The sequence below is a fragment of the Cryptotermes secundus genome, unplaced genomic scaffold (genome assembly GCF_002891405.2).
Source record: "Cryptotermes secundus unplaced genomic scaffold, Csec_1.0 scaffold928, whole genome shotgun sequence".
NCBI classification, from domain to species: Eukaryota; Metazoa; Arthropoda; class Insecta; order Blattodea; family Kalotermitidae; genus Cryptotermes; species Cryptotermes secundus.
The window spans coordinates 746,270-764,872 of NW_019738362.1; the positions used below are offsets into that span (position 1 = coordinate 746,270).

Genomic DNA, 18,603 nt, shown 5'->3' on the forward strand with positions numbered 1-18,603 from the left:
CCCGTCTGGTGAGCTCCACACTCCTTTATATATACTTTTATGTGTAAATGAAATTGCTTTCATCATGCGAGCTGCCGCGTCCCGTAACTGTTTTAGCCCAGCTTTGCGTTAATATCATCGACAATGATTCCTTTTTGTCTGGATTATCACCCGTGACCTATCAGGCATAACTCTCAGGATCATATGACCATGCAAGCCCCAACCATGACGCCAAACAAGCGATACCTGTGGCGGGGGGGGGGTCAGCCTATTATTGCCTTACTATATGGCTGAAACCTTGAAAACATTTACCTTGCCCCAACTTTCGAAAGGTTTGTAATTTGTTCCAACATTAAATCCATTTAACTTATTAAAAGAATCGGGCAACTCAGACGGTATTAGTAACGCAGGATTCCACGTGACGATGTGAATTATTTGAAAAACGGCGTAGGAAATGCCCATCCGGCCATCTGTAGTCAATTCTTATAAACGTTTGTTCTCCTAGCGGTACACACAATGACATCTATCGGTTAGAATCAGGTACTTCTTCAATCGATTCGCGGACCGCCTACAATTCATAACCTAATTGCAGTGATCGGCAGTCATTCTCCCAAGGTGCCACGGTGGGGTTGAGTTCAGTGCGCTGTACAGGAAGAGATCCTTTAGCCAGGGTACATGGTTCCTCAGCACCGAATTCTATTACAGCTGTAGCTCTACAAAATCTGGTAAGCAGCGTAAAGCTATCTTACAGGATAAATTCCTTTGAAATATGCAGTCGGCATTATCAACCAACACAGTAATCCTCGCTAATTGGGATAATTCAGGGGAAGAGTTTATCCGGATTAATAAAGAAAAGATAGACCTGAAAGACAAGAGTGACTGGATTTAAGACGGAAATACGTGCGTACAAAAAATGCAGTATTGTGAGTAGAGCAGAGTTCTGCTGACGAAGAGCCCTAGTGAAGAACTTAAGTATGTAGGATTGGAGGTGTAGCTCCACCATTCTTGACCTCGGCACTAGATGAGAGAGGTCAGCTTCACGCCCTGGTCGCTTTAGACATCAGTCAATTTATATAAATACGTAACGTGATCAACTTATTACTATAATATTATGATATTATTATTTTATTATCATTAAACAGAAATCGACTCGTGCGTTTATTAACAATTAATTAACTTTAATTCACTGTAGAGTGTAGAAAATGCACTTCTATTACTATTAAAGTAAATACAGTAATTCTGCTCATGCCTTCAATATGGTACTTGCGCCTGCGTAGCTGCGCACAGCCAACTGATCCGTAGTGGAACCGTTGACAATACAAGTACGAAAATGTCGGGAAGATATGCCAACTTACAGTCCCAATCATCATCCGCAAATAAATCCGCGTACTCATGCCCCTCAACAGTCAGAAATGCACGTACCTCCTCATTAAGCTCAAATATTCGCGTTAACACTTTCCCTCGTGATAACCACCGTACTTCTGTATGTAGTAGGAGTGTAGGGTGGTCTGATTCCATTGCCTGACACAAAACGGNCTGTACAAACACTAACGCAATCCTTCCATTTTAATTCATTATGTAACGTATTCATTAGTGACACGAAATACTTCTTCACCGGTGGCTCACTCGGGAAGTTCTTTGCAAAAAAAGAAATTTGTTGCAATTACATCTCCATCGATGTATCGGATGTAAGCAAGAAGTTGTGCGTGGCCTCTAATATCGGTGGACTCGTCGATCTGAAGCGAGAACTTCTGACTCCTGTTGATTTTCTCCTTCATAATGGCTTCAATGTCACTGGACATGTCAATAACTCGGCGACTGATTGTGTCAGCAGAGAGAGGAATTGTTGAAATTTCACTAGCAGCTTCTGAACCCAGGACTATTTTCACCATCTCTTTACAAGCGGGAATTAACAATGTTTCAGCTGTTGTGTGTGGTTTTTTGTCTTTGACGATAATTTCGGCTACCTTATAACTTGCTTCCGGTACTTACTCTGAAGCACGTACTGTCGCAGTCGTTAACGTAATTTGTTTTTTGGTTCGTTCCAACAAGCGACGAAAATAGTTGATACCTACTGGCTGCGTGACCAAGGAATCGGAGTTCGATTCTCTTCCCTACGGCGTCCGAGCCGGCACTGGGGACCAGTAGATACCACTCGCCTCCATCTAGCACCTAGGTTAAGAATGTGTGGAGCTATATCTCCACTTCCCTGTAGCCCATTTCTTCATGGCATTGTGGTTAATGAAACACTGAGACAACTTCACCCTACTTTTCTAACGTTATTAACTGAAATGCGCAACTTGCCAGAAAATGTCCGGGTGAAGACCCTCGGTTTAAATAAGTTTGTGCGCAATTGGCAGGGCACGAGGACCGACCAATTAACTGAAGGCGCGAGACGCCGAGCCGTGGGAGTACCGTGGGAGTACCCTGGGGTCATGAGGATGTTTCAATTATAGACTAATTAGTGATAATGGTAGCCGGTGTGTGGGGCGCGCTAATGGCAAGCTCCACTCGGCTCACAGCTGCACTCTGGGGTCAGATTGTCTTACACTGTGTACCACCTGCTTTAATATTCATACATTCTGCATATTCGTATGGTTCTCACAATAAACCGTGATTATTTCCATAAACAACATTAACACGTTGGTCTTTGTAACGGAGTTTTGGTGTTTTTTTCTGTGATGTAGGAACTGAATGTTTAAATATACGTGAGAATGAATTTCAAACCCATGGAAAATTCTGATATGGTTCCCAAGTTCCAAGATCCTAATGCTTGCTTTTCACGCGGCCCTCCCGAGTTAGATGCGTCAGAACTACACCCCTTGCTCTGGAGGCCCCAGAACTAGAAAGGTAAAAAACTAAAAGTGAAGCCATCCCTGCAACAGGCCGTGGAGGCCTATAGGGTTGTGAGACGTCGAGGCTCCCATATCTTCTAGAAAATCCGTTCACAGATGGCGGTGAGGTTGTCAGCCTTACGTGCCAGCCGCCCTTTAACCCCCAGGAAGATTCCTGGTACTCATTTCTGTTAGAGGCTGAGTCGACTCCAGGGCCATAGTGCGGCTGGAAGGATTAGGTCGATTGAAAAAAAAATCCAGTAACCTCATCGGGAATAGAACCCGCGATCTTCCGGCTTGTGTAGTGCCCCCCCAGTTAAACAGTCAAAATACGGCTGCCCGTGTCCGCCAAAGTTCGCCAGACTTACTGTCCAACATGAAGCAGCAGATGTCTATTATGAATATAGGTTTAGGTGTTACTAGTCCACGTTTGATTCACTAAAATGTTGGTTAAAATGACAGTAAAAATATATATGTACACTCTGTGCTTATGCGCTACATGTTTCGGCCACACAGGGCCATCTTCAGGCAATATATTATTAAGGAATCCACTGTCCTATGCACTTTATCAATAGCACTCTTAAAGTGCGCCGCTGTTGGTGTTATGTGCTGTTTGTTCTTCCTATCTTATTGCGGCTGTTCTGTGCCGCTCCCCTGGTCGCGTGTTTCATGTGTTGGTTTCTGTTCCTCATATGAATCAACATATTAGTTCACGAACACCCAGGTCAGTGAGCATTGCTCAGGTCCTGAATAACTTCAGTGCTCGAAATTGAGGTACCAGGCCATCAGCTTGCTATGTTATTTCTGTCTTCCTAATTTCCTGCTTCGAAGCGTTGGATCCAGCACGAAGCCCCTCACACCGAGCAGGGACACGCTTGGTTTGAATCTCGGTCGAGGCTGCAGTTGTCCCTGCAGACACATACTGCGATAGTACCTCGATTAGGCCACGACCACTTCGTTCGAGATTCTTTTGGATTCGTCAGTCACCTCTCCGTGCGCCGCTGTGCAGTACCGATGCTGAGATGGTCGTGAAATAAGCAACGACAGGAGGACATGAGAGCGCCACGTTGCAGTAACCGTGCCCTCATCTCGTCGTATTGACGCGGGCTGTCGAGTGGTTTCGTAGGGGTTGCATTTCTATTTCCTGCTTGTTGGACCTCCAGTTAGGGATATTTATGACTCCGTGAGGGTTGTTTTGTGCTGTAAGAGAATCGCGTCGCGGGGCTAATGTACTTCACAGCTGCTCATTGCTGGGAAAGCGACCCTTTGAACCCAAAGCAGACAGACTCTACGACACAGCAAGCTTGTAATGGGCGATCAATGCGGCTGGAACGTGAAACCCTTCATTAACATCAATCTGTTGTCTAGGTCGAGAAAGCGTGGAGCTTTGCGATACCTCCGTAATTCGGAGCAGGGATAGCTCAGTCAGTATAGTGACGAACTACGGGCTGGACGGCCGGGGTTCAATTCCCGGCAAGGGCAATAGATTTTTCCTTCCTCCACAGCGTCCAGAAGGGCTCTGGGCTCCTCTCAGTCTCCTACTCAATGGGTACAGGAGGCGACCGACCACTCACCTCAATCTAGTGCCGAGGTGAGGAATGGTGGAGCTATACCTCCACGTCTTTATGATGCGGTGCTTAATTAATTAAGCATAGGGACAACTTCGCCTTTTGTATGTGCAGTTCACATGCGAACGGCGCTGCTGCCAATTTTACGGTTCGAAGTTTCGTTGGAGAACAAGAAGCTCAGGGAAATACGTGTACTTGTCTAAAGCTGAGAGTTGCAGGGTTTAGCGACTGTGAAGTTGTCCGTTCCGGGGCTAAACGGAGGACATCACACGTTGATTAGCAAGCGTCTAAAAACGCGGGTTATTGATTTGAAGCCTGCTGATATGCTGCATTGAATGCAAGACGGCACGTTTGTTGCTAGGCAACCGAATTCTGACCAAGAGACCGTATGATTGGATCTAATAATAGTTCAACAATTTTAGCAAGACAGACAGCACGTGATGATGGCCGTATACTACAGAAACAGGTAATGAGGAAAAAGGGCAACCAGAGGATAAGTTGCATTGTTCAAAAAATATCGAACCTTTGGTCGGCAGAAATACATTTATTGGTTTGGAGGTATAAAACCCTAACCCCCTCCAAAGTAGTCTCCTTGGTAATGCACACACTTCTCCCAGTGCTTCCGCCATTGTTGGAAACACTTCTGGAATGCGTCTTTTGGAATGGTGATCAGCCGGGCCGTCGCATTCCGCGTGATGTCTTCTCTTGACTCAAATCGGGTTCCTTTCAGCGGCATTTTCAGCTTGGGAAATAGTCAAAAGTCACATGGAGCCATGTCGGGGGAGTAGGGAGCCTGACGAACCACAGGGATGTTGTGTTTGGCGACGAAATTCTGAATCAGATGCGCAGAATGGGGGGTGCGTTATCATGATGGAGCTGCCAAGATTTTGCTGCCCACAGATCCAGTCGTTTGCGCCGCACAGCATCACGAAGGCGACGAAGGACCTCCTGGTAGTATTCCTTCGTGATGGTTTGGCCTTGTGGTGCGTACTCATGATGCACAACCCCATGGGAGTCGAAGAAAATGGCCAACATGACTTTGACATTGCTACGGACCTGCCGTGCTTCTTCTGGCCTCGGGGATGTTTGATGTTTCCACTGTGACGACTGAATTTTGGTTTCCAGGTCGTACCCATAAACCCACGACTCATCGCCTGTGATCACGGTGTTCAGAAAGTTGGGGTTACTGTTTGCATTGTCCAGCATGTCCTGTGCGATTTCCAGACGGCACTGCTTCTGCTCCATTGTTAGCAGTTTCGGTACGAATTTCGCGGGCACTCTCATGCACAAATCCTCGGTCAAAATTGAATGTACCGATCTAATGCTTACCCCTATCTCGTTCGCAAGTTCTCGGACTGTGATATGACGGGCCTCCATGACCAAAGTCTGCACTTGCTCAATGACATTCTCATTTCGGCTTGTTGAGGGTCTGCCTGAACGCGGTTCGCTGTCCACTGATGTGCGGCCATCTTTGAAACGGTTGTACCACTCCATTATCCGTGAGTTGCTCATGGCATCGTCCCCGAAAGCCTGTTGAATCTTGCGAATGGTTTCCACTTGGGTATCGCCAAGCTTTTGGTAAAATTTGATGCAATATCACTCCTCATGTTCCGTCATTATACTGGAATCCGACGAGCGCTCACTACACGTCGTCACTCATAGGCCGACTGCCAGCGACTGAAGCTTTCTGCGGGCGGGAAAAAATTCACGACTGCGCATGAATTTCCCCTCCACATCTCCACCGAAGGGAGTCTCCCGCGCTTCATTGGTTTACGCGGGAAAAGAGAAGGTTCGATACTTTTTGAACACACCTATGTATACAAAAGATATGCAAACCGGCCATGGTCAGGCCACGCGATGCCGCGGAGAGGGATGTTTCTAGTACACATCCCAACAATTCTTCACTCTGTAGCTGGTATATAGCGCGTCGAAACTTCATTAGAGATAAGTAGCCTCAGCAGTTTGAACAGTTCTGGAAAATCATGCCTACTGTTACAAACAGCGTCAGGGTGAGTCTGTGAGGTCGCTCTGTGTCCGACACATACAACGCGTGCTCTTCGCAAAGGAAACCAGCACACCACTGGTGAGCGCGACACATCTGTCGGACTGGGGATGTGCATTGATCCTTAACGCATATTTTCTAAAATTGTGGGCATCGCCAAGTTCCCAAGAAATATTAAAATGAAGTTGTACCCAAGCAAAGTGTAGGAAAATCGGTCTGATTTCACATAGACGCTTTGGGAAAAGATTCCTGCAACAGGCGAAACGTTTCGAAATTTCTTTAGTGCCTGTACAAGAACACTTCATACCTTGCTGTAGGTATACAGAGAATGCAAAGCTATTATGGTTGTTGCTGTCACGTGCAGAACTCTGGTTTCTTGCTAACCGGCAGAGATTGGGGTGAGAGGGGGTGCGTAAATGTATGTATTATTGTAGGGGGTGGCGGTGTCACCAAGCTCGAAAGCGTCTGGCTTACGGACTTGAGAAAACAGTTGATACTATTAAAAATGTTATATTTTAGCGTCCTGTTACACTGATTCATGTCCGTAACACAACCAAAATGAAGACAGCACACACACACCCACACACATATCCAGCAGTACAATGCATGCAGTAACAGGAGCAAAACACAACACAGAACACATCATTTTAGAATGAAGACATCACGGCATGCAGTACAATAGTTTAACGTGCATAAAGACACCTGAGGATGGCACATTAGTGCTGAAACATGTAGTGTGGAAGTGAAGAATAAGGTGAAAAAGAAAAAAAGTGTACACACTGTAAGACGGTTAGCATAAACCATGGGTACTATTAAAGTTGATCTGTCTATATTGAGTTCATGGCATGTTCCAGGGTTGTCTGTCGGATTCCCGTCAAAGGATGGAACAGAAGCCCAGTGTGTGCAGGCGTCTCAATTTTGATGATGTGCAGAATCCTGGAGAGGCTGCCACAGGAACCAGCGAGGGTCCTCAAATGGGCAATGAGTCCTTAAACATTGAAGAAGAAATACGCAGTCACCTGGAAACTGCAAAGCTTAAATGGAATTTTGACTTTGAGAAAGAAGTTCCATTAGACGGAAGGTGGATTTGGGAAAAAGTGGGCTCAGAACTCCCAACAGTGCAGGGGCAGGCCGACGCCGAAGATGAGGCGACCGAGTTGGATGCAGAGAGGCCTGAACAGTAGGACAGAGCAAAGAAATATATTAAGAAGCATGAGAAAATATATTTTCATATAAATAGTAGATTTTTAAAACTTACGAAATGAATTAGATGTCCATGTACACGGGCACATTCACACAGTTTTCTGGTGCCGAACATGCTCTTACTTTCTGACGTAACGACATTGCGTAATCACCACTTAAAGTTTTCGAGTGAAATGACAACTGACGATATTTTCAGATTTACTTAATCTGTCCGCAAATAAGTTAAACCTGTGATGTAAACTACAGTAATTCGGTACTCTGTAAATACGTAAAGCGATTACTGCACACCAATACCATACAGAAACTATGGTTCCAAAATTGCCATCAAAAGCATACATTTTGAGGGAACGTTTTCGTTAACTCCACATTCGCTCATCTAGTCAAGAAGTTCCTCTCATTTTAAGGAAATTAAGGATTTTTAACCGTTCGACACGTTTTATATTGGCACATTTTAATGATCATGTATTGGGAACAGCTGAGTTCTTTACACATGTTAGTAACAATCCTGAATCTCGTTTATATTGATATGGGAGTGTCGTCACATACAGTCTGTGGATTAATACGTGAGAAAAAAGCGAAGTGCAATATTAATTCGTTAGATGCATACATATGTATATGTAGCTCTACTTTACGGAAGGACGGCAGACCCGTGATTTAGGCCCCCCATACACACACAGTTTGGCCTTCCGATCGACCTTACAGGCAAAACTTTCACAGTTTACCCCCTCCCTTTCCTCCCCATACACGCGCAGATAAAGCGGCAGGCTTCATGCCACAATCACGGTCTTCCAGCCTATAATGCTGTCACACACGTCACGTGCTACGGTCCTGCAGGTAGAACTGACGGACTGACGGGTTTCCCACAGGCCAACAGTCCAAACGATTGGCCGGCCGGCCGCACCACACACATCAGTTTTGCCTTTCAGTCTTCAACTGTGCAGGCCGAACGGAAGGCCAAATTGTGTGTGCATGGGGGCCCTTACACACGGGCTTAGCACCTGACTGTTGCTATGGTAACACCGTTTCGGTAGTTACATTTGCCTCCGCTGTTGGTTGCAAGGGAAGAAAGGTTTCCATGAAGGTGACCTAGTAGAAAGAGCTGGCTCCCTTTCCTGATCGAGGCTGTCCAAAATAATTGTCACGTTTAGCAAACTCGCTTTTGCTAACATAGGCTTAATATTTCAAAATTTTAAATGCTTTAATTATAAAATAATAAAGCATAAATCTTCACAGATGTTTCATACACAAATAATTTAACCTGACTAAAATTACAGTGGTTACTCTAAGTACCACTTGTGATCACCGGTGATACAACTAAGTGTGTGTGTGTGTGTGTGTGAGCTGTCTTTAATAAGACCAAAATTGTTACTTGTTGTTATTATATTCATAATTCTGCTTGGCTTGGATAATTTAAATCAAGAGTTGACATTTATTTTACATTATATTACTTTGAAAGTTTATGTACAGTCATGGTTAAGTTTCCTTGACTTTCTGGTCGGATATGTGGACAGTTCATTCATTACCGTATTGTAATGGCTGTGCAGATTGCAAGACTGCCTTAATATTAAGTAATTTGGTATTGACCAAATCAAAAGCAGCTAATACCCAAAGTTTGTTGTATTTAAGCATCATAGTTTATTCTGTTTATAGAAGAATATAATACATGTATGCACGGGTTCATTTATAAGTTGTGTATTTTACTGATTTGGCTGTAAGATTAAATGAGTGTGAATTCTGGCACTACAGTGTATTTAAGTGTAACATATGATTCTCACAGTAAACAGCGACTGTTTCCCTAAACAGCATTGACCGGTTGAGCTTTGTAGCGGAGACGTAATGTGTTTCCTGTGAGGTACGAACTGTATTAGTATACTAATGCAGTGCTTCCAACTCTATAAGTCCACAATCCCTAGCTCAAATTCTCTCTTCTGCTCATAAAGAAGCCAACTTCCCGACACTTTACCTCTCTCCACTGAATCCGTATTCGAAGGACGTGTGGGCACAGCCTGGGAACCTTCAAAGCCGGTAAGTTTTGTTGCCCCGTCCCCTACTATCCCCCTTCCCTCTCTCTCTTCCAGAATTTCTGAATGTCGTTGTAGCCGAATTTTGGTCACCAGACTTTTCGATGAGCAACAGAGTCTCCGTCTTCAGTGCGCGCTGACTGTAGACGACTGAAGCTTCCTGTCAGCGAAACCGGAGGCGGATATTGGTAAAAGTGATAAAGGAGGAAGAGACATGGTTACTATAAAGGTCCGATAAGAAACACGGTACACCAGGACGGAAAAAGGTAGGTTTGCCTACAAGAACAGGGCGTACCATATCAACGTGACGAAGCCACCCGCATGAAGCGCAGATAGTGGTAGGCTGACAACTTCACCGCCTTTTGTGAGCTGACTGTATAGAAAATGTGGGAACCTCGACGTCTCCACGGCCTCCACGGCCTCTTACAAGGTAGCCTTACCATTTTTACCTCAAAAAACAGGGTATGAGGGTGTAGGCTTGATTCCTCTGGCTCGGGATAGGGTCAAGAGTCGCACAATGTTATTACCGCTCTACACAATAAAATCATAACGATGCTGCGTGACATTGTAGTAATACAGTGTGTCGATAGACCGCTACAGTCGGGTGGGTCTGCCGCCGAGTCTCTCTGTTGTCAACCGTCGTTTTACTTTAAAATGTTTATTTAGAACAGTTTCTTGAAATATTTGTTTTCTGTTTCCTCAGCACTGGATGTTACGATTGGAATATACTTCAACTTACTTCAAGGAGAAACGTCATTTTTTCAGGCGCTGACAGTTGCTAAGCTAATCAAGACACACCACGTCTCTTATGGAAGCTGACCAACATTCACAAGTGCCATCCAATAAGACACCATCCTGAGCCAGATAAAAACAGTCCACTCTGTCACATCTTACTTACTTACTTACATGGGCCGCGCCATAGCTCAAGCGGTTAGTCGCTGGCTTCCCACCGCGGCGGGTCGGGTTCGATCCCGGGTCTGATCAAGTGGGATTTGTGGTGGACAAAGTGGTGCTAGGGCAGGTTTTCTCCGAGTACTTCGGTTTCTCCTGCCAGTCTTCATTCCACCAATTGCTCCACAATCACCCTCACCTATCATCTGGGGCTGGTACAATAGGCCAGAAGTGGCCGCAGTACAAGGGACTTAGTCCAACCCCACTAGCAATAGAAATACTTACTTAAGCTGAATTGAAATGTTATCCTCCCATCTACGCCTAGGTTTTCCCAGTGGTCTCTTACCTTAATGTTTTCCGAGTGTGTTGAGTGGCCGGCTCTTTTCATCCTGCTTAATCATGCTCTGTGCACGGTACAAGTTATGGAGCTCATCATAAAGCAGTTTTCTCCATTCTTCGGCCACCTTCACTGTCTCAGCACCATGTTCTCAGAACATCCATAGTCTATGTTCCTCCCTTAAAGTCAGAGACCAAGTTTTACAGCCATGCAAAACAACAGCTAAAGCTGCAGATTTATGTGCTTCTATCGGCAAGTGTCTAGTGGGAAAGTGAGAGGGAGAATGTTCCGCGTATTATTGGCACTTCCCAAATAATTAATTCCCAACTTCAATACATTTCGAAGGTAAGCCTATCTTTATATTACCATTTAGTCTCGCGACACTGACTTGAGAGGGCACTTTGAAGCATAGTGTTAATTATATGCACCATTCCATTTGTTTCGTATGATTGTCAGAACAGAGATAATTAAGAGGTTGGTCTCTGTCATGAAGACGAAGTGTTTTCTATGGTAGGAATTGAACTTTTCTCTTGACGAAAAGGCAGGCCTACAGGTAACGCTTTAAGCTTGTATTTTGGGAGGTGTTGGGTTCGAATCTTGGCGTGGACACCGGCTATAGTGAGTGAAGTCTTTAGTGTGTTTCTACAGTTTTCCAGGCAAATGCCGGGTTAATACCTCGACTATGTCACATCCATTTCCTTCCAAATCCTTTCCAATTCATTGTTCCTCAGTATTTCTACCATTTGACGCTATACAGAGTGTCTCATGCGGAAACGACAGTATTCGGGGGAGGTCATAGTATCGACAATTCTATGCAAATGTGTCCAACTCCGAACGGTTTTCGAGATAGAGCTATTTCTCTGTACACTTCCAAAACTGTTTATAAGAAAGAGATATTACGTACTGTTACTAATACCGGTATATATTGTTACAAGTCACAAAGTTGGTACAGTTTACCAAGTATAATACATTTCCGAAAATTCCACCGTCAACATCAATGCACTTTGCAACTCGGATGAGTGCATCTTGACGTTCCTTTATGCGGGAAATAACCTCCATTATGTGATCGAGCATTTCGTCTCGTGTAACCACTTCGCTCTTCATCCAACCCCATAAACAAAAGTCTAACGAGGTTAGGTCAGGAGATCTTGGTGGCCAGTTAATGATACTGCCATGACCAACCTAACCAATCAGGGGAAGTGTCACTGAGATGCTGCATCGCACCAAGTCGGGTATAACTAGAAGCGGCTCAAGCATACCGAATTCTCTGGTTTTTCTGGGAATCCATTTTGCAGAAAGTCAAGGTCATACGATCGTCTGAAATAAAAGGACGCCACACCACACATTGGTATGGAAACGAGGTCGGAAACTTGTTTCCACTGTGCTCACCATACACGTATTCTTGAAACACCGAGACAAGTAGAAAGGGTAAGCGGGACCATTTCTAGGATGTTAGTCTCGTAATGGTGGGGAGCGCTGAGCCATATCGGGGCGTGGTGCTACTTGGCGACATGCGAAATGCAAGAGGAAGGGAGGAACCTGCATTTTGTACCAAACATCGATGAAGAAAAGACCGGCAAATGCAGATGACGCCTCTTTGTATCCGGTAGAAGCTTCCGGTATAATTCACAAATCTTCGCCGGAAATGTTCCACCTCAAACGCACATTATAGACAAGAAACTAAATACAGATCACCACTGAAACGTAATTTACAGTTAAACCTTTAACATTTTAAAGACTGCATTCCTTATATTATATAAGAGCAGTCCGTACCTCACAGGAAACACATTACGTCTCCGTTACAGAGCCCAACCGGTTAATGCTGTTTAGGGAAACATTCGCTGTTTATTATGACAGTCATATGGAACATATAAATACGCTATGGGCACAATGCACAGTTTTAGTGTGTTACAGCAGGTGGTACATATAGTAACCACTTTAAACGGTTAAAGCAGAGACAGTAATATATGGTCGTGAGTAACAAGGGACTCGGACCCGAGAAGGACTGGGCTGGCAAGAACCATTAGCATATACGAAAGACAGACCCGTCCTCTCGTCAGAGAGGGCGCCCACAAAGAACAAGACCGTAACTGTCAAACAGTAATAAAGATCTGGTCACCAGCCTCAGATGGGTGCTTCATGCCAAGCGAGACCGGCCGACTGACCGTCGGTCCTAAAATGAGACTCAGTCTCATACATTTAAAATTTCGATCACGCGTAGTAAAGCACCTGCGCATGTTCCCTCCTCTGCTCATGTCGAAGTCCACGTCTTGGTCCTTTACCCTTTTCACTTCCTAAATCTTTACCTACCCTCAAACGTACCTCTATGAGAAGGACGAGCGGGCACAGCCTGGGAACCTTCCAAGCAGACTGTCTCACTATTCCAGCCCCTTCTCATGCGTCTATCATAATGACTAACTAACATCATGGACCTGAGCCCTCCTTGAGAAGCTGCCATTTGTGCAGCTATTCAAGAACTTCCCAGGATTTTATGGAACCCGCAGGTTCATTCCCGGGTTCACTAGAGTGTGTTCCACTGGCTGCTATCCTGAGCCAGATGAATCCAGTCCATACCACTCCATCCTATCTCTCTAATATATTATTTTTATAGGACCGTCAACACAACTCATTCATAATAAAGAAATCGAATATTATTATATTAATATTTGTTTATCTGTACATTTCTCTACACGTTTAGGTTCAGCTGGATCATCATCAGGAAAATATTCATAAATTGTATTGCTGATCTGAATCCATATTAGCGGCCGTAAATATAAATTACATAACAATTCTAGTTTCATTACAAATTTGAATATCAGTCTAAAATATAGAATATAAAACTTTTAACTCAGAAGTAAAAATTGAATTAAAGTTCTGACGGTCTAGAACAGCCGTGTCAAACATGCGGCCCCCATAGCCATAAAGTGCGGCCCCTCAACTTTTAGAGCTAATTGATAGTAAAATCAATATTAAAACTTTAGTAGAAATATTTTTTTGTAAAGACAATTTTCCAGCAGACCAGAAGACAAGAAGTATCACGCAGACATAAATTAGCAGACTGCAGGAAATTCAATGTTTTGCTATTTCTAACATAATTTCTTGTGTAATCTATCTTTTTACATATTGAAAAGCTGTTTGATACTTGTCAAAAATGGCATTCTCTTGCTTTTTAAAACTGTAAGATATGTGACTTTAGGTAATTATATTGAAATTATTCCTAAATAATAAATAGAATTAAATTTCCTTGTATCAAAATCTAACGTATATTTCTATTCTGAAGTGTGGCCCTGGACTATTATTTATAGGGCTGAGGTGGCCCTCTGTAAAAGTTGAGTTTGACATGCCTGGTCTAGAATGGCGTGTCACGGAGAAGAGGTGTAGTCAGTGAGTCTGCGCTGTTTCCGCACGTGAGTGGCGAATGCTTTATTTTCTTTTATTTTTCGTGTCGTGAGTGACGGCGGAAAATCTTTTGTGTACTGTGGGAGCCGGGATAGCGACTGGCTGCTGGTTGAACAACAGAGAGGTCGGAGTTCGAGTCCCAGTAGGGTCAAGAATTCTCACTTCTCCATGTCGTCCAGACCGGCTCTGGGTTCCACCCAGCCTCCTAGCCAATGGGTACCGAGGGCTCCTTCCTCGGGCTTAAAGCGGCCGAGGCGTGAAGTTGACCACTCACCTCCAACTAGTGCCAAGGTCAAGAAAATATGGATCTATACATCCACTTCCCTATACATCTTCATGGTGTAGTGCTTGATTAGTTAAGTACTACCTTACTGTGTTCTGTGCAGTTACTGCGCAACCACTATCCAATATCAAAAAGACGTGGTAACCCTTTCAGAGCAAAACAACAGGAAACAACCCGTCACTTCGAATACACATGCGCATAGAGGGGACCATCTATTAATAACCAAAGAACCGTGCAACTTGCAGAAGGAGACACCGCTGGCTAGAAGTCGGTTTGCATCACGAAAGTTCTGGCATCGACCAACCCGATCAAGGATTCCCTTCGCTTCCTCAGCCCCAAAGCAAATGCGGAGTTAGTACCCAAATTCCAAGTAGCATTGCGTGTTTCACATGCAGTGCTCTTGATGTTAATGTCAGAATTCCTTCCAAACGTTACTACCAAAATTAATAACATCATACTCACTAAAGGACTTGCTCGTAGCAAAGACTGCTTCCTAACCGTCGGCCTTGTTCACTTCCCAAAACCTCTATTCACACCCTGTACCAGAAGGACGAGCGGGCACTGCCTGGGAACCTTCAAAGCAGGAACATTTTTTTTCCCCCCCCCCGAAGTAGCATCTCTCACTGCCGCCTTCCCCTGTCTCTTAATGCTTCAACGAGTTAAACATGTCCAATAGCCGACCAAGTCTAATGCCATGTGCGCCACTCTTGCTGCAAACAAAGATTTCGACTCAACCCACCGCGACGCCGTGTGCATTGTCCCGGCTCAATGGAATGTAACGGCTAGCTCGATGAAAAGTTGACTGACGGCCGATCGGGGCGCCTCTAGTGGCTTTTAAGTCAACTGAGGCAGCTGAACAGAAGACAAACTTGGCAAAACAATAAACAGAGAAGTTGCTGAAACTAGGCGCGTGCGCGCAGAAGATCGCCCAACTCCTGAAGATAACGAGTCACTCATTTCGACCGTCCCGTTTACAGGAAGTTTAGAAACAAATGATACAAAAATGTAACTGTCAAGGAACAAGTAACACGTTGTTACATTGGTGTAATCCAGTAACACACAACTATGCCAAAACATTTACTACTGGTAGAGGACTTTGCTGATTTTCCTCAGCCCCTCCAGGTAGATGTCGAGTTGAAACCTCAAACTAGGCCACGACCGCTTCCATCCACAGTATTTCAAATCCATTATTCATGAATCATCCGATCAGAATGCAACTAATCGTTTTTTCCGGAAAGTACACGGTTCGTACCTCGGAGAGAAAATAAATTAGTTTCACCCTCGTGGTCTTCCTGTGTCTCCAAGCAAATGCCGGCCAATGTATCGAAATACGCCCCCACAATTTCCTTCCCGATTCTCTCCAGTTCATCCTCACGGCTCAAGCGGTGACACTCACGTTCAAATGTCACTCGTGAATTTTCGCAAACCGAAATTTAGCAAACACGTACGAGCCCCACCGAAACCCGAAAGGGAAACCACTTGCAAAACCTGGGTGTACATGAAAACATAACATCGTCCATGATGTTTGTACTGGCCGTCTTGTAGTGCACTCAATTTCACATGTCACTTCACTACATGTTTCGACAACATTGTGCCATCCTCAGGTGCATTATTTACGTTAAGCTATTGCATTGCTTGCCATCATTTCTCGTTCATAAAATTATTTAAAATTCTTCATCAACTATAATAAAATTTGTATTCACTAAAACTTGTTAAGATTTACCATCTTATACGTCTTAATTCAAACTCGCGTCTTGTATGGTTCTTCCACTATTGGAGTCGCTTTCCTATATTTTGTGTATACCATCTTATACGTCTTAATTCAAACTCGCGTATTGTTTGAATTAAGACGTATAAGATGGTATACACAAAATATAGGAAAGCGACTCCAATAGTGGAAGAACCATACAAGACGCGAGTTTGAATTAAGACGTATAAGATGGTAAATCTTAACAAGTTTTAGTGAATACAAATTTTATTATAGTTGATGAAGAATATACATTTTAAATAATTTTATGAAAGACAAATGATGGCAAGCAATGCAATAGCTTAGCGTAAATAACGCACCTGAGGATGGCACAATGTTGCCGAAACATGTAGTGAAGTGACATGTGAAAGACGGCCAGTACAAACATATCATGGACGAGAATCAGTGCAACAGGACGCTAAAATACAACATTAGAAACATAACATGCCAGGCTGTGAGTGTGTGGGCTGGATTCATCTGGCTCAAGACAGGAACAGGTGCCGAGCTCTTGTGAACACGGCAGTGAATTTTTGGCTCCATAAAGGGGGGGGGACTTTCTTGAGCGGCTTAGCAACTGTTAGCTTCCCTGCTACATGGGTTTGGTTATTGTCATTCACATCTTAACGCTTTGTCCGCTGAAAGAGAAGAGAGAATGCGGGGAGGGGTAGTGAGAAACAGTCTTGAAGGTACCTAGGCAGTGCCCGTTCGTCCTTCTTGTAGAGGTACCTTTGAGAGAGGGTAAAGCGCTGGGAAGTGAAGAAGGTAAAGGGGTTAGGTAGAGGACTTACGAGCAATGAGAAGTTCAGCAGGGAATTTGCTGCCTATGATCGGAACTGACTTTTTGATTAATGTTGGAAGGGCTGCATTAAAGCGAAATTTCGATTCTTTTCATAAGTTTGGAAACTACATCCTGGTTCCAAACTTCTGGGGGCCGCTTACGAAGGCAGCCCTTACATAAAAGACTGAGGCCCTGTGCCATAGGAACAGTTTCCTTTAAAGGGGCATTACTACAGCGACTAAGTTACGAGCTGAACACCGAGGAATCGGAGTTCGATTTCCGGGAGGAGCAAGATGTGTAGACTGGCTCTGGGGCCCACCCAGCCTCCTATACACGGGGACTGTTTACCCGGGAGTAATGCAGCAGGAGTGTAAAGCTGACCACTCACCTCCATCTAGTTCTGAGGTCAATGGTAGACCTACACCTTCATTCCCCCATACATCATGACGTACTGCTTAGTTAGTAAGCCCAGAGATAACTTTTACTATCTAAATCAATTTTATGCTTCAAAAATCAAAATTCCGCGGTCCTTGTCAATAGATGTTCAGTAAAATCACTATCTAACATATATCAATAAATACTATCCGTAAACAGCCAGGCTAGTGAGCACTGCTCAGGCCCTGAGCAACATCCATGTATGAACCTGCGATACTAACCCCGGCTTGGAATATCCCCCTCTGATCTGCTTCTCTCCATGTTTCAATGAGAGGTACTGAAAACGTAAGCTCGGCGTTACTTCCTTATGTTTAGTGCTCTGCGGACCAGCCTCAAACACCGCCCACTGGATGGTTTGTTTTGAAATTACGCGCTCCCCGACACGACGCGAAGGTGATGCTCATTATTTCTTCTGTAGCTTCTCTCACTTGTGAAATCAGTTTCTGAAAGTCGTGAAAAATGCATTAGCGTCATGATGCCACTCCGTTTCGCGAGACTGACCGCCGTTCATCATGACTGCATGACTGCATACACACTTAATCTTGAAGACATCCTTAAATGTCTTCATGAAGGCATGACTGATTGCAAAGCTGGTTCTGCCAACGTTTAATCAGTTCATCTGAATCACATATAAAAATGCAGTTCGTACCTCACAGGAAACACATTACGTCTCTGCTACAAAGCCCAACCGGTTAATGCTGTTTAGGGAAACAGTCGCTGTTTACTGTGAGAACCATACGGAACACACAGATACACTCTGTGGGAGTGCAGAGTTCTTGAATATTAAAGCGGATGGTACTATTGTTACGACTGCGTTTCGAAGGAATGACAAGATGTGGCTGACGTTCTGTAGCGCACTGTTGCACGAAGCAAAGCGTGACGTTTCCGTCAATTTGGTTACACTCTGAGCTCAACAAGATGGACAAATCTGCTTCATCACGATGGCCCTCTTCTCAGAACCAAGTACAGGCTCAAAAATACCGGTAACTAATTGGACTGTGTCGTTAGTCGCCGGCTTTCCATCGCGGCGGCCCGGCTTCGATCACAAGTCAGGTCATGTGGGATCTGTAGTGGACAAAGTGGCACTGTGGCAAGGTTTTCTCCGAGTTCTTCGGTTTCCCCTGCC

General features: G+C 44.4%; 1 protein-coding gene across 1 annotated transcript; it reads left to right on the forward strand.

Annotated features, from left to right (window-relative positions):
• Positions 1-581: 581 nt before the first annotated feature.
• Positions 582-8,316, forward strand: LOC111870931 (cyclin-dependent kinase inhibitor 1B-like). Its single transcript, XM_023863577.2, has 2 exons — positions 582-704; positions 7,238-8,316. The coding sequence occupies exon 2, from the start codon at positions 7,265-7,267 to the stop codon at positions 7,565-7,567; it is 303 nt and encodes a 100-aa protein (XP_023719345.1). The 5' UTR covers positions 582-704; positions 7,238-7,264; the 3' UTR covers positions 7,568-8,316.
• Positions 8,317-18,603: the final 10,287 nt, after the last annotated feature.